Source organism: Musca domestica, unplaced genomic scaffold (genome assembly GCF_030504385.1).
Source record: "Musca domestica strain aabys unplaced genomic scaffold, Musca_domestica.polishedcontigs.V.1.1 36, whole genome shotgun sequence".
In the NCBI taxonomy this organism is placed as follows: domain Eukaryota; kingdom Metazoa; phylum Arthropoda; class Insecta; order Diptera; family Muscidae; genus Musca; species Musca domestica.
The window spans coordinates 6,341,628-6,356,467 of NW_026712318.1; the positions used below are offsets into that span (position 1 = coordinate 6,341,628).

General features: G+C 42.3%; 2 protein-coding genes across 3 annotated transcripts in view; both read right to left on the minus strand.

Moving 5' to 3' along the window:
• The window catches only part of LOC101896332 (uncharacterized), a 379,916-nt gene that overhangs the window by 85,689 nt on the left and 279,387 nt on the right, over positions 1 to 14,840 (minus strand). For both annotated transcript variants that reach the window (XR_009342835.1, XM_059125896.1), the window contains exon 5: positions 4,170 to 4,306. Coding sequence is in view for 1 of the 2 variants with exons in the window: in XM_059125896.1 (XP_058981879.1) it covers positions 4,170 to 4,306 (137 nt within the window). In the remaining variant the exon portion in view is untranslated. The remainder of the gene's footprint in view (positions 1 to 4,169; positions 4,307 to 14,840) is intronic.
• Positions 7,479 to 14,538, minus strand: LOC131803934 (uncharacterized). The gene is made up of 2 exons (XM_059125897.1): positions 12,240 to 14,538; positions 7,479 to 9,454 (listed from the first exon to the last, which is right to left on the minus strand). The coding sequence occupies exons 1-2, from the start codon at positions 13,776 to 13,778 to the stop codon at positions 9,443 to 9,445; spliced, it is 1,551 nt and encodes a 516-aa protein (XP_058981880.1). The 5' UTR covers positions 13,779 to 14,538; the 3' UTR covers positions 7,479 to 9,442.

Here is a 14,840-nt window from a genome sequence, read left to right on the forward strand (position 1 = left end):
ACCTTCGGTCGCATGTGCCAAATTCCATCCCATTAGACGTTTGGTGCACAATATAAGGTAAATCGGACGAAGTTATATATGGGAGCTATATCCAAATCTGAACCGATCTCGACAAAATTTGGCACATGTATTTCTGGCCTGTATTTGATATATTTCCCCAAATATTGTTGTTACAGAGTGCATATTACGGCTGCAGAGGACAAAAATAACAAATCGGATGAACAATATATATGGAAGCTATAGCTATATCTTAACCGATTTCGATCAAATTTGGCGTACTTGTTTTCAGGCCTAATTTGGTTGTATGTGCAAAATTTCATACTATTCGGGCTGATATTACACGTTTGGTACACAATAAAAGGCAAATCGGACGAAGATATATATGGGAGCTATATCTAAATTTTGACCGATTATCTCCAATTTCAATAAGGTTCGTCCTTGGGCCAAACAAATGATTTGTGCAAAATTTCATCTGGGTCGGGCAATAATTGCGAACTGTTCTTTGTTTACAAAAATACATGGACAGACGGACGGACGGACATGCATAAATCGACTCAGAATGTGATTATATGCAGATCATCAAAGGGAGCTATGGGTCTATCTCGTTTCCTTTTGCCTGTTACAAATGCACAAAGACATAATACCCTGACCACCTTGTGGTGTAGGGTATAAAAACAGGGGATATCTCTTTGAAAGGGCTGCACCAAAGATTAAACATATATTGATAAAGTGGACCAATATGACACATTTTTTGTATCAATAATTCTGTATGTAATCCAAAGATCTCTCTCTCATATTTCATAGCTCTATCCTAAATATTGCTAAATACAGAGTGAGATGGAAAAACTTCAACCAATTTCAGACTGCTGTCATTTCAAGGCCACTCGTCCGACAGCTGTTAAAATTATTCCAGGGACAGCTCATTATATTGTTTACAAGCGTACAAAAGCATTTTGATGAGAATTTTCTAGAAAAAAAGTTATTCGTAATGGAATTCAAGCGTGATAGTGTGGTTTTTTTTATTTGGGTTTCCAGCCAAATATAAAAATCACACTAAGTGGCTATCGTTAGAGCACTCCAGCATTTAAATTTGAATAAATCTTTTTTGTCTCGTACCATCGTTCGTATCCGTGATACTGGTAGCGAAGTGAACGGGATTAAACAGCTACATCAGCAGAAATGGTTCGACAAGTAAAGAAGTGACTTGATCGAAACCCGCTTCGCAGTGGCCGACAACAAATGGCTTGTGAGCTGAACATATCGCAATATTCCATTCGGCAAAAATTGAAAAAAGAGCTCGGGGTAAAGCCATTAAAAAAAAGCTAAGGAGTCGCTTCACTTGGCCAAAAGTGGTGAACTACCGAATTTGGGTTTCTCCGATGAGAAAACATTCGTTGTCCAACTGTTTGTAAACAAACAAAATGATCGCCAAAGAAGTCAGCTGAAAGTGTACACCTTCGGTTGGTCACCAGAACTCAAGTGCCGCTATGGTGATGGTGGGGGCCGCCATAACAGCCGAAGGTTGCTCTCTGCTCATATTCATCGACCGTGGCATCAGAATAAATGCCGAATATTATCTCGAAAATATTCTAGAGGGTATATTAAAGCCTTGAGCACGCAAACATTTTGGCCACAGACCTTGGACATTCCAACAAGACTCAGTACCATCGCACTCAGCACCATCGCATTCAGCACGCGCCACCCAAGAACGGTTACAAAATGAAGTTCCTCGCTTCATTTCCAGCGCACAATGGCCACCAAAATCTCCGGATAGCAATCCGTTGGACTATTGCGTCTCTGGAGTATTTTGGAAAGCAAGGTTGGCACTAAAAAACACGAAAGTGTCGATCACCTCAAGCAAGCGCTTTGATCGCGAATGGACCAAAATACCGCAGAGCTACATTCAGGCAGCATGTGACGGTTTCATTGGCCGTTTGAAGGTCATAATTCGTGCCAAAGGTGACCAATTCGAACAAATGTAAACTTATTCTAAAATTTGATGCTATTTCCGACATTTCTTGTTGTTATTCAATGAAATTAAAAAAATGTAAAAATTATGGCGTTTGAATTTGTTGTAGTTTTTTATCTCACCCTGTATACATACAATTCATGGATTCCGAGGAGTTTTAGACCCTAGGTCTCTTTGGACCAAATCCGTTTCAGAATATTTGGATTCGATCTAGCGATGTCAGTTCATTCGTCTGTCTGGCTGGCTGGTGCGCACGATAACTCTCGAAGGGAGTATCCGATTTGGTCCAAACTTGGTACATCGTAATATTTTTGTCAAACTTAGATCGAGTTCAGAGATGGGAAATATTGATCCACTCCTGCTGGTACCTCCCCTCACAAAAGGTAGAAATTTTCAAAAAACCTATTTTTTTGCACAATAAGAGAAAGGATAATCCGATTTTGCTTCAACTTTGCAAATCCTAATAGTTTCATCAGTGCTAGGTTTGGTGCGAAAATGGACAATATCGGTCCACTCCATCTGGTACCATCCCTACAAAGGATCAAATTTTTGAATAATTACAACTCTCATAAAATGTGATGTAAGAGTCCGATTGTCTTCAAATTATTTAGATTTACCCAAGGTCTGGTGATAAGACGGGCAAGATCGGTCCACTCCTTCTGGTTCCTCCTCCACAAAAGCTCGTAATTTTCAAAATAAAACATATTTTTTTTTGTACAAAAAGAAGAAGGATAATTCGATTTTGCTCCAAATCATAATATTTGCGTCAGTGCAATGTCAGGTGTGAAAATGGACAATATCGGTCTACTCCATCAAGTACCTACCCCACAGAGGGTCAACATTTTGAATAATTATAACTCTTAAAAAATATGATGTAAAAGTGCGATTGTCTTCAAATTTCACACATCCTACCCAAGATCTGGAAGTAAGACGGAATATATCGGTACCTCCCCCACAAACGCTCAACATTTTGAATATCCATAAAATTCTTAAACCCGAAATCAACATCCAATTCCATTCCAGTCATGGCACATCTAAATATTTCCATTAACACAAGATCTGTTATAAAGATGGTAGAGATCGGATCATTTAAACATTTTGATAAACATAACGCTCCAAGATAGCGAAATAAGCATCCAACTCTTTTCAAAATTTCACACACACAAACATTTCTACTAACACAAGATCTGTTGTGAAGATGCTATATATCTGCGAACTCCTTCTAGTACGTCACCCACAAAGGGACAAAATTTTCAAAATTTTTATCTGTCATAAATTGCAAAACAACTCAGTGAATCTTTACAACTTGCTATATCTAAATATATGTCTCTCATTCAGAATCCTGAGATGAATATGGAATTTATGATCTCCCATAAATTGGATATAATGTTCGATCTTCTTTTATATTTATAATAATATGTATATCATATTTATTAAGGTCCGATACGAAATGGACAATAATGACCCATTCTTTCACAACCCACTCCAAAGAGGGTCAAGAGGTCTGAGGGTATACATCTGTCGGTAAAATACTTTTTACTTGTTAAAATCATTTTCTGTCCTCCGACTAACAGAAACCGATTGCTAGGAATATCTTTATTTTTTTTTTTTTGGCTGGCTCTTACTGACTTTGGTGGCTGGTAATACATACGAATGTGGGCTCACTGTACAATAGGAGTTTCGCTTTTTCACTGTCTCAACCAAAATCTAGAGTAGTAATGCCTAACCTCCGAACACCTGGGACCTGGGGAGTGGTCGATTACCTATCTCCTAACTTGGTCTATGATTGAAAAAAATATCACGATGTGCCAAGTTTGAACGTAATCGGATACTCTCCTTATAGAGTTATCGTGCGCACTTGCCAGACAGAGAGACGGACGGACGGACACCTGGAAACAGGATTTGGTCCAACAAGAACTAGGGTCTGGAACCGTTCTTTCGATGAAGCAGGTTTTGGCTGTATCGAATGGCGATGAAAATACATCATTTTGCATTCATTTAACAACTAATAACTGATTTAACCTCAATTAAAAAAATATGTTATCTAACTACCCCTTGTTCTTCAACCTTAAATGGCTCACAATTAAATGTTTGCTTTAAAACAAATTAATTTTAATGGGTGCTTAAAAGAGTTCGCTTTTTTCTATTATTTTATAACACACACACACGCACACATATTCCCCTTCTCCTCATTATTTACCTGTACAACATCACCATGTTGGCCACCAGCTGCTGTGAACGTCAGCTGGCAAATGTACGGCAGACGATCCTGTTTGGGTCGATGCAATTCCAGGGAATAAGTTTGCCCAGTATCACCGTAGTAGGTCCGATTGCAACCTAAAAATAAATCGAATAGAAGAGGAGAAATTAATTCAATTTGTTTTTATTGTTCGAACACACACTCGCACACAATTATTCTAATCCAATTGAAATTTAGCTTTTGTAGAATTTAATAAAAAAGGAGAAGTAAATAAAAAAAAATTATTCAAGTGTAACAAACAGACAAACAATGAATGAACGAGTGGCTGAATGAGCGACTGAATAGCCAGTAATTCACTTAAAACTAATTAAAATTATTCCATTGTTTGTTGCCTTTAATATTCATTAGTGTTTAGTAAACAGACGACGATGCCGTCAGACGATTAAATGGCACTTGAAAAAAAAATATATATTTAAATTCGGATTCGGCTGCAAATTATTTATACCGGAAACCACAATTCGATGTGGACTCTTTTTTGGTATATATTTTTGAATACATTTTAAGCAGATTTGTAAATAGTTCGGTGTTCTAATTAGTTTCGGTTTTTTTTTTAAATTATTTTTACGATTTAGTTCAGCTGTAAAGTGGCCAAGGAAGGGTAATTTATCGTTTTTCATGTAAACAAGTAAAAAATCTGTAAATTCGGCCTGGCCGAACTTTGAATACCCTACATCATTTGGAACAAATATGGCAATTTTCAAAAAGAAAAAAATAAATAAATAAATAAATAAAATAAAAATAAATAAATAAATAAATGAATAAAATAAAATCCATTTAGCTAAAATCACAAAAATTCCGAACAAAAGGAGATACCGTTATACAGAAAATTTTCTGTCATAGGCTGCAGTATCCATTACGAACATCGAAGACCAAATTTGAAACAATTTCGGTGAATAACGTAGCTAATATCATCAAAATACCGAATATCAGGCACCACCGTTATATGGGGACTATACGAAGACGTATGCCTGTACAGACAATTTTCTGTCTTAGGCTGTAGTATTCAATACGAACTTAATATACTAAATTTGAAAGAGTTCTGGTAAACAATGTCGCTAAAATCATCAAAATACCAAATATTGGGAGATACCGTTATATGGAGGCTATACGAGGACGTGGACCGGCACAGAAAATTTTCTTTCATAGGCTGTAGTTTTCAATACGAACTTCAAATACCAAATTTGAAACAATTCCGTTGAATAATGCAGCTAAAATTACCAAAATACCGAATTTCGGGAGGTACCGTTATATGAGGGCTATACGAAGGCGTTGACATGCACAGAAAATTTTCTTTCATAGGATGTAGTTTTCAATACGAACTTAAAATACCAAATTTGAAACAATTCCGGTGAATAATGTCGCTAAAATCATCAAAATACCGAATATCGGGAGGTACCGTTATATAGGGGCTATACGAAGACGTGGACCAGCACAGAAAATTTTCTTTTATAGGCTGCGGTATCTATTACGAACTTCAAATACCAAATTTCAAACAATTTCGGTGAATAATGTAGCGTAAATCATCAAAATACCGAATATCGGGGGTACGGGTATATGGGGGTTATACGAACACGTGGACCAGCATAGAAAATTTTCTGTCTTAGGCTGTAGTATTCAATACGAATTTCAAATACCAAATTTGAAACAATTCCAGTGAATAATGTCCCTAGAATCACTTAAATACCGAATATCGGCAAAACGAAAACGTGAACCTGCACAAACAATTTTCTGTCATAGGCTGCAGTATCCATTACGAACTTCAAATACCAAGTTTGAAAAAATTCAGGTCAATAATGTAGCGTAAATCATCAAAATACCGAATATCGGGAGGTACCGTTATATGAGGGCTATACGAAGGCGTTGACCTGCACAGACAATATTATGTCTTAGGCTTTAGTATCCATTTCGAACTTCAAATACTAAATTTAAAACAATTCTGGTGAATAATATAGCTTAAATCACCTAAATACCGAAAATAGGGAGGTACTGCTATATGGGGGCTATATCAAAACGTGGACCCGCACACACAATTTTTTGTCATACGCTGCAGTATCCATTACGAACTTCAAATACCCAAGCTGAAACAATTTCGGTGAATAATGTCGCTAGAATCGCCAAAATACCGAATATAGGGAGGTACCATTATAAGGGGGCTATACCAAATCGTGCACCTACATGGGCCATATTCAAAACCTAAAGCCCTGCAGACATAATATACATTTGAGTAAAATGCTATCAACCTACTTCATTGTGTTCGGAAGCTAGAGTGATTTCCACAGGCGGCCAGACGGACGGACATCGCTAAATTGTTATAGAATTTTATGCTGATCAAGGATATATATACTTTGTGGGGTCTAAAATGTGTGTTTCTAGGAATGACAAACTTAATATACCCTCTATAGTATGGTGGAGGGCATAAGAATGAACCATAGTACAAGAGAATATTTAAATATGGAGTTTTTAAAATAAAATTTATTAAAAATTTCTGCTCTGACCCAGGGTATTTATGGTACAAAAACCGCATTTAAACATTTTAAAATCCTTGAAAAATGTCAAACTCTCACATTTTAGGGGTTTTGTCCACATAAGCAATACGATGGACCGGAGACAATTTTGCGTACTGTGACGACGTGTTTTCACTTTGAAGCTGGGGTAGGTTCAGCGGGGGCCAGAGTCGTCACAAAAATTTATTTGTTAGGACATAAAGAGAGAGAGAGCGAAGCAAAAATATTTTCTTAAAACGTTATAAATTTATTTCCTTAAATAACACTAAACACTACACTAAACACAATAAAATCACGTTCAGAACTTTTTACGAAGAACACTAAATCACAAAGTTCAGTCGAAATGTTAATAAACGGGTAGCAGTGGTGGCAGCTTGGCACAGCGGCGGCCCGATGAATAGGCGAGCGACGAATAGAGTGGCGGCAGCTTGGCACAGCGGCGGCCCGATGAATAGGCGAGCGACGAATAGGGTGGCGGCGGCTTTGGCACAGCGGCGGCCCGATGAATACGTCAGCGGCGAGTAGTAGTGGCGGCAGCTTGGCACAGCGGCGGCCCGATGAATAGGCGAGCGACGAATAGGGTGGCGGCGGCTGTGGCACAGCGGCGGCCCGATGAATACGTCAGCGGCGAGTAGTAGTGGCGGCAGCTTGGCACAGCGGCGGCCCGATGAATAGGCGAGCGACGAATAGGGTGGCGGCGGCTTTGGCACAGTGGCGGCCCGATGAATACGTCAGCGGCGAGTAGTAGTGGCGGCAGCTTGGCACAGCGGCGGCCCGATGAATAGGCGAGCGACGAATAGGGTGGCGGCGGCTTTGGCACAGCGGCGGCCCGATGAATAGGCGAGCGGCGAATAGGGTGGCGGCGGCTTTGGCACAGCGGCGGCCCGATGAATACGTCAGCGGCGAGTAGTAGTGGCGGCAGCTTGGCACAGCGGCGGCCCGATGAATAGGCGAGCGACGAATAGGGTGGCGGCGGCTTTGGCACAGCGGCGGCCCGATGAATAGGCGAGCGGCGAATAGGGTGGCGGCGGCTTTGGCACAGCGGCGGCCCGATGAATACGTCAGCGGCGAGTAGTAGTGGCGGCAGCTTGGCACAGCGGCGGCCCGATGAATACGCGCACGACGAATCGGGTGGCGGCAGCTTTGGCACAGCAGCAGCCCGATGAGTACGTCAGTCGCCGTCAACGCAGCCCGAAGAATAGGGAGTATTGCTACAACCCTCACTTGACCCTGCGTTCAGTCGCCGTCAACGCAGCCCGAAGAATAGGGAGTATTGCTACAACCCTCACTTGACCCTGCGTTCAGTCGCCGTCAACGCAGCCCGAAGAATAGGGAGTATTGCTACAACCCTCACTTGACCCTGCGTTCAGTCGCCGTCAACGCAGCCCGAAGAATAGGGAGTATTGCTACAACCCTCACTTGACCCTGCGTTCAGTCGCCGTCAACGCAGCCCGAAGAATAGGGAGTATTGCTACAACCCTCACTTGACCCTGCGTTCAGTCGCCGTCAACGCAGCCCGAAGAATAGGGAGTATTGCTACAACCCTCACTTGACCCTGCGTTCAGTCGCCGTCAACGCAGCCCGAAGAATAGGGAGTATTGCTACAACCCTCACTTGACCCTGCGTTCAGTCGCCGTCAACGCAGCCCGAAGAATAGGGAGTATTGCTACAACCCTCACTTGACCCTGCGTTCAGTCCAGTCCAGTCACCACAAATAGTCAAGGCTTATTGTTTGGCTTACTAAGACTCAATTCAACCGAGGTTGCGCGCCTTTTCTTCCTCCCAATCACACTTGACTTACCAGCCATCAACAGAAGACTGATCTCGATTGGGTGAAATGCGTCTCCTTTTATACCTTTTTGGCTGGACAACGATTGTTGTTTTCTCATGACAGCAGCTGATCCCAATCTGACAGTTTTGCGTAGTTCCGCCATTTGCCACCAGGGGTTCCAATGTTGTATTTTAAGTATACTTCTTTCTACTAGGGGACAATAATAATGTACCCCAAAAACGAAAGCATGACTTTTGGGCGTTACATGGCATCTCTTCCTCCCTCTGATTTTTGATTCCTTGATTTGCTTTCTCTATTGCTATTGGGTTTCAATAGCCAGGAAGCCCTAGGGTGTTATGTAACCTTTTATTTCTCCGACATGGGCACTTTGGTTCGACTATATCTCGGTCGAATAGGAAGGTATGTTAGAGACCAATTGCAGAAGTTCGGAGAGATACCTTCACTACCCCGTCTGCTGATATTATTATGCGGTACTGCTTGCCATCTTGTTTAACAATTCGCTTCAGTTTGTGTCCCTTTTTCCAATTGTTTTTAAACTTCTCGATACGGATTTGTAGGTTTTCGGGATAATTTGGCAGTTCGAGAAATGTGTTATCGTTCACGGGATTGTCTGTCGAGGACGATGGCGTTGACTCAGTTGGGATTTCAGTGACTGGCAATTTGATTGTACTTGGTGTACTATTATTCTCCTTACTGGGTATAAACACTTCATCGATGGAAGGTTGACTGCTACACAATGTTGGCTGATGAGGTGTCATCGTTTGGCTTGTGGATGATGATGAAGACGACGAGGCTGATGAGGATGAGGATGACGATAAAGACGACGAGGCTGATGAGGATGAGGATGACGATCGGGAAGATATCGATGGTCTTTGAAGTATGGGCTTATATTAGGACACTGATTAGTTTGGGTATTGTCAATTTAATGTCTAAAAATAAAATAAGAAATTATAATGAAATGGCATCACATAAACGTAAGTGGAACTACAATCAACATTCTACTTCTATGTCTACAATTTAATTTTGTTCTTCATAAAAAGGCTTAATTTCACTTAAGTGCGCGACACGGGTGATGTTGTCTTTTCCTTGGACTACAACGATTACTGGAGATTGGAATTTTTGTACGACAAACGGCCCTCCGTATTTGGGCGCTAGTTTGGCGGCGAAATTTTCGACGGCCTTCGACTGAGGATGTAGACGAACTAGAACTTGCTCCCCAATCTTTGGTTTCCAAACTCGTCGTCTAAGGTTGTACTGTCTCCGCTGGTTTTGAGATGCTTTTGCCAAGTTTCGACGCACTATCTTAAATATTTCTTTCAACTCCTGGGCACGGTCTTCTGGTAAGACTATTCTAGCACCAGTTCCTGTTGTGAGCTGATCATATAATGCCTGGGGCAGTCGCGGTTCTCTTCCTTGTGTCAGGTATGCCGGCGAATATCCAGTGGATTCTGATGCACTAGTGTTTATGGCTAACATTATTTCGGGCAGCATATCGTCCCATGTATTATGTTGTTTCGAAACTTGTGCTATCATTGTTTTCACTGTCCGATTTGTCCTTTCAGTAGGGTTCTCTTGCGGGGTGTAAGGAGCCGTAAGTTGATGCTTTATACCCATTTCTGCTAGGAATTTTTCGAATTGGTTGCTAGTGAATTGGGTTCCGTTATCGGTTATCAATATTTTTGGAACCCCATATCTAGAAATAATTCTTTCTCTGCATGCCTTTATTAATCCCTCTGTCGTAGCCTTCCGCAATGGAACCAACTCCGTCCATTTTGAGAATCTATCCATAATAACGAGTAGCATTGAGTTACCGTGCTTAGATCGCGGTAGGGGTCCTACGAAGTCCGCACAAATAGTGGCCCATGGTTCCTCCGGGATTCTTATCAACATTTCCCCTGCTGGTTTCTGTTGGCTGACTTTATATTTTTGGCAACATTCGCACTGCTGGACATAACGTTTGATGTCCTGGAACATACCAGGCCAAAAATATCGGTTCGCCACCTTGTTGCTAGTCTTTCGCACTCCCAAATGACCTCCGGTGACACTGTCATGATTTTCTCTAAGGACCTGAATCCTTGATCCGGTGGGCACACACAGCTTCCATGGTGTGCAATCTTCATCGTTTATTTGCTTGGGAAAATGTCGATAAACATTTCCCTCAATGATTGTATAGTCTGGATACTTCTTCGGATTCTTGGTTATGGTTTCCTTCAACTTTTCTAGCCATGGGCACGGACTGGTGTCATATTTTACTGTGGCTAGGTCTAACGTTTCCAAAGGTGTTCTCGAAAGCGCATCCGCCACAACGTTCTGTTTTCCTCTACGGTATCTGATCAAAAAATTATATTGCTGTAGCTCGAGAGCCCAACGTGCGAGTCGACCTGTAGGGCTTTCAATAGAATTTAACCATTTTAGGGCCAAATGATCGGTAATAACTATAAACTGGTAACCCTCTAAATAGGGTCTCATGTGTCTGATGCCCCACAGTATGGCTAGACATTCCTTTTCAGTCGCTGAGTAGTTCTTTTCAGCCTGTTTTAAATGTCTGCTGGCGTAGGCTATGACACGTTCCACGTTATCTAACTCCTGTGTTAGAACTGCTCCAAGGCCATAGTTGCTGGCATCAGTTTGCAATATGAACGTCTTTGTGAAATCCGGACAAGCCAGAACGGGGGCTTCAGTTAACTTTGCTTTTAGGTCGGAGAATGCTTCTTGTTGTTCGGGACCCCATTTCCAATGTTTTCCCTTTTTAAGAAGACTAGTCAATGGTTGTGAAATTGTTGCAAACTGTGGGACAAATCTTCGGTACCAAGATGCTACTCCAAGAAATCTTCGTACCTCCTTTACCGATGTTGGAGGTTTCATTTCCACTATTGCGGCAACTTTATCTGGATCCGTCTTTATTCCCTCGCTACTCACAACATGGCCTAAATACTTCGTTTCTTTTCTGAAAAATTCGCATTTCTCAATGTTTATTCTCAGGTTAGCTGCTCGCAATCTTCTGAACACTTCTCTCAAGTTCCGCAAGTGTTCCTCAAACGTTTTTCCAATGACGATGATATCGTCAAGGTATGCAAAAGCGTGGGGGTCCATTTCAGGCCCAATCACACTATCTAATGCCCGTTGGAAGGTTGCCGGTGCTGAATGCAAACCGAAAGGCATCACTTTCCACTGATATAGACCTTTACCAGCTACCGCAAAGGCCGTGTATTTTCTGCTCTCCTTCGCCATAGGTATTTGCCAATATCCGTCTTTAAGGTCCAGGCTACTCACGTATTTGGCATCCCGTAGTCGATTCAGTATTGTGTCGATGCGGGGTAAAGGGTAGGCATCTGGAACAGAACGTTTATTCAATTGGCGAAAATCCATACAAGTTCTCCAATTCCCATTTTTCTTTCTGACTAATGTGATGGGGAAACAGTATGGGCTTGTAGACGGCTCTATACATCCTCGTTCTTCGAGCTTTCTCACTTCGGCATTAATCACGGCTTGCATTGCAGGATTTCGCGGAGCATATCTTAATTTAATGGGTCGATCGTCGGTCATTACAATCTTATGTTCAGCTATTGACGATAGGCCATTTAATTGTTGGAACTTAGGGAGTTCCTGTGCCAGAAAATTTTCAACGATCTCACATTGCGTTTTACTCAATTCATCGTTTAAGAATTTAGGTCTGGGGGATACATTATTCGTAGCTGTCATTGTATCTATTACCTCTTTTGATGGGGTTTCCTCTCCTATAGCCACGGTACAATGCTCCGTTGATGTGGTTGGCTTACTTAATTTGACACTTATACCGGCGCAGTGAATGGTCGTGTGGAACTGTTTTAGAAATTCCAATCCCAATATGATGTTTTCCTTGAATTGCGGCATGATGAGAAATGTAACATCTGAGCTTTGGTTCCCAAATGTAACAGGTAACACTGTTGATCTTGTGATGTTCACCGGGGTGCCGTCTGCGAGGATAACATTTGCCTCATGCCGTGAATAAGTAAACCTTTTCTTGATTTTTTTCGCAAATTCTCTTTTTATAAAACAGCTAGTGGCACCCGTGTCGACAGTTGCTTTAATAGCTTTCCCCTCTATTAAGACAGTTGCAGTAAGGCGATATTCTTCACATTGCAATGAGGTAATATTCTGGTTACTCTTCTTTGCCGGGGGTTCATCCTGCTGCGTTTCTGGATTGGATGAGCTTTCGTTTAGCACTTGGTCACCTTGATTGGTGCAATACAGGTTATTTCTAGAGTTGTCCGCACGTCGATTATAGTTTTGTTGATTTCGAGGCTGTTCTGACCGAGAATTATTTGGTATGCTTTCGAGTTCGTCTGCCAAGGAGATCAATTCCGAAAGTGTGGTAAAGTCTTTACGGCGAATGTACCATTGATAATCCGAATGCGCGTTTCTAAAAATTCGTTCCAATTTTTGTTCTTCGGTCATATTGGTGTGTTGCATAAGATGCTGTATAGAGAGTACATATTCCTTAAACGGCTCCTTATTACGCTGTATCCTTCTCCTAATTTCATCCTCCAATTTCTCAAAGTATCTCGGTGGCAAAAAGAATTTCAGAAAATCACTCTTAAATTCGTTCCAGGTAGTCCAGTGTCGGTTGTTGTTCCTTAGCCAGATTAAAGCTTTACCTCGTAACAACTCTGGCATTACTTTACTTATTTGATTCAATTCCACGATGTACATTTCAGCCATTTCTTCTACACGTTCTACGAATCCAATAGGGTCCATTCCATTTTCAAAAGTAACATTCCATTTTCGGATTTGGTCGAGAATTACGAGTAACGACGAATTATTGGATGGCTTGGGCGGAGAATCTTTTTGAAATCCATATTCGGGGTTTGTTGGCGACATCTTCTGTACTTTTTGATCGTTTGTTACCCCTGTGCTTGACTCTCCAGGTGGCCTTTCCGCGGAAATGTGGGGAAGGGCGTACTCTGTTTTTATTGGGGATAATACTATTGCTTCTGCTCCACACGGTGTTACGGTTATAAGGGGTTGTTTTGTGACGGCTCGCAATGTCGGCGATTTGGTCGGACTGGTACTTTCATGTTTGTTCTGCAACTCTATAAGCCGTCTGTATACATCGGCTTCATGGTCGTTGTGGAGAAATTTAGCCCATCTTTTTCGGAGATCGTCCACTTTTCCAACTGGATCAAGATTGAATTCAGTAAGATATGTTACCAAGTCTTCGTGCTTTAGCATATAGGCCCAGGAGACCTTCAACATTGTCTTTTCGTTTGACATTTTTTTTTTTTTTTTTTTTTTTATTATTTTTACTTGTTTCAGTTTTTTTTTTTTTTTAACTGTTTTTTTTTTCACTGGGTTTTCATCTGTGCTTGTCTAATTATTGTTCACTCATTTATTTATTCTTTCTCTCTTTTATAGTCCCTGCTCGGGCGCCATTGTGACGACGTGTTTTCACTTTGAAGCTGGGGTAGGTTCAGCGGGGGCCAGAGTCGTCACAAAAATTTATTTGTTAGGACATAAAGAGAGAGAGAGCGAAGCAAAAATATTTTCTTAAAACGTTATAAATTTATTTCCTTAAATAACACTAAACACTACACTAAACACAATAAAATCACGTTCAGAACTTTTTACGAAGAACACTAAATCACAAAGTTCAGTCGAAATGTTAATAAACGGGTAGCAGTGGTGGCAGCTTGGCACAGCGGCGGCCCGATGAATAGGCGAGCGACGAATAGAGTGGCGGCAGCTTGGCACAGCGGCGGCCCGATGAATAGGCGAGCGACGAATAGGGTGGCGGCGGCTTTGGCACAGCGGCGGCCCGATGAATACGTCAGCGGCGAGTAGTAGTGGCGGCAGCTTGGCACAGCGGCGGCCCGATGAATAGGCGAGCGACGAATAGGGTGGCGGCGGCTGTGGCACAGCGGCGGCCCGATGAATACGTCAGCGGCGAGTAGTAGTGGCGGCAGCTTGGCACAGCGGCGGCCCGATGAATAGGCGAGCGACGAATAGGGTGGCGGCGGCTTTGGCACAGTGGCGGCCCGATGAATACGTCAGCGGCGAGTAGTAGTGGCGGCAGCTTGGCACAGCGGCGGCCCGATGAATAGGCGAGCGACGAATAGGGTGGCGGCGGCTTTGGCACAGCGGCGGCCCGATGAATAGGCGAGCGGCGAATAGGGTGGCGGCGGCTTTGGCACAGCGGCGGCCCGATGAATACGTCAGCGGCGAGTAGTAGTGGCGGCAGCTTGGCACAGCGGCGGCCCGATGAATAGGCGAGCGACGAATAGGGTGGCGGCGGCTTTGGCACAGCGGCGGCCCGATGAATAGGCGAGCGGCGAATAG

Coding starts and splice junctions, on each gene's coding strand:
- LOC131803934 (XM_059125897.1), bottom strand. CDS start 13,778: ATGTCAAACGAAAAGACAATGTTGAAGGTCTCCTGGGCCTATATGCTA.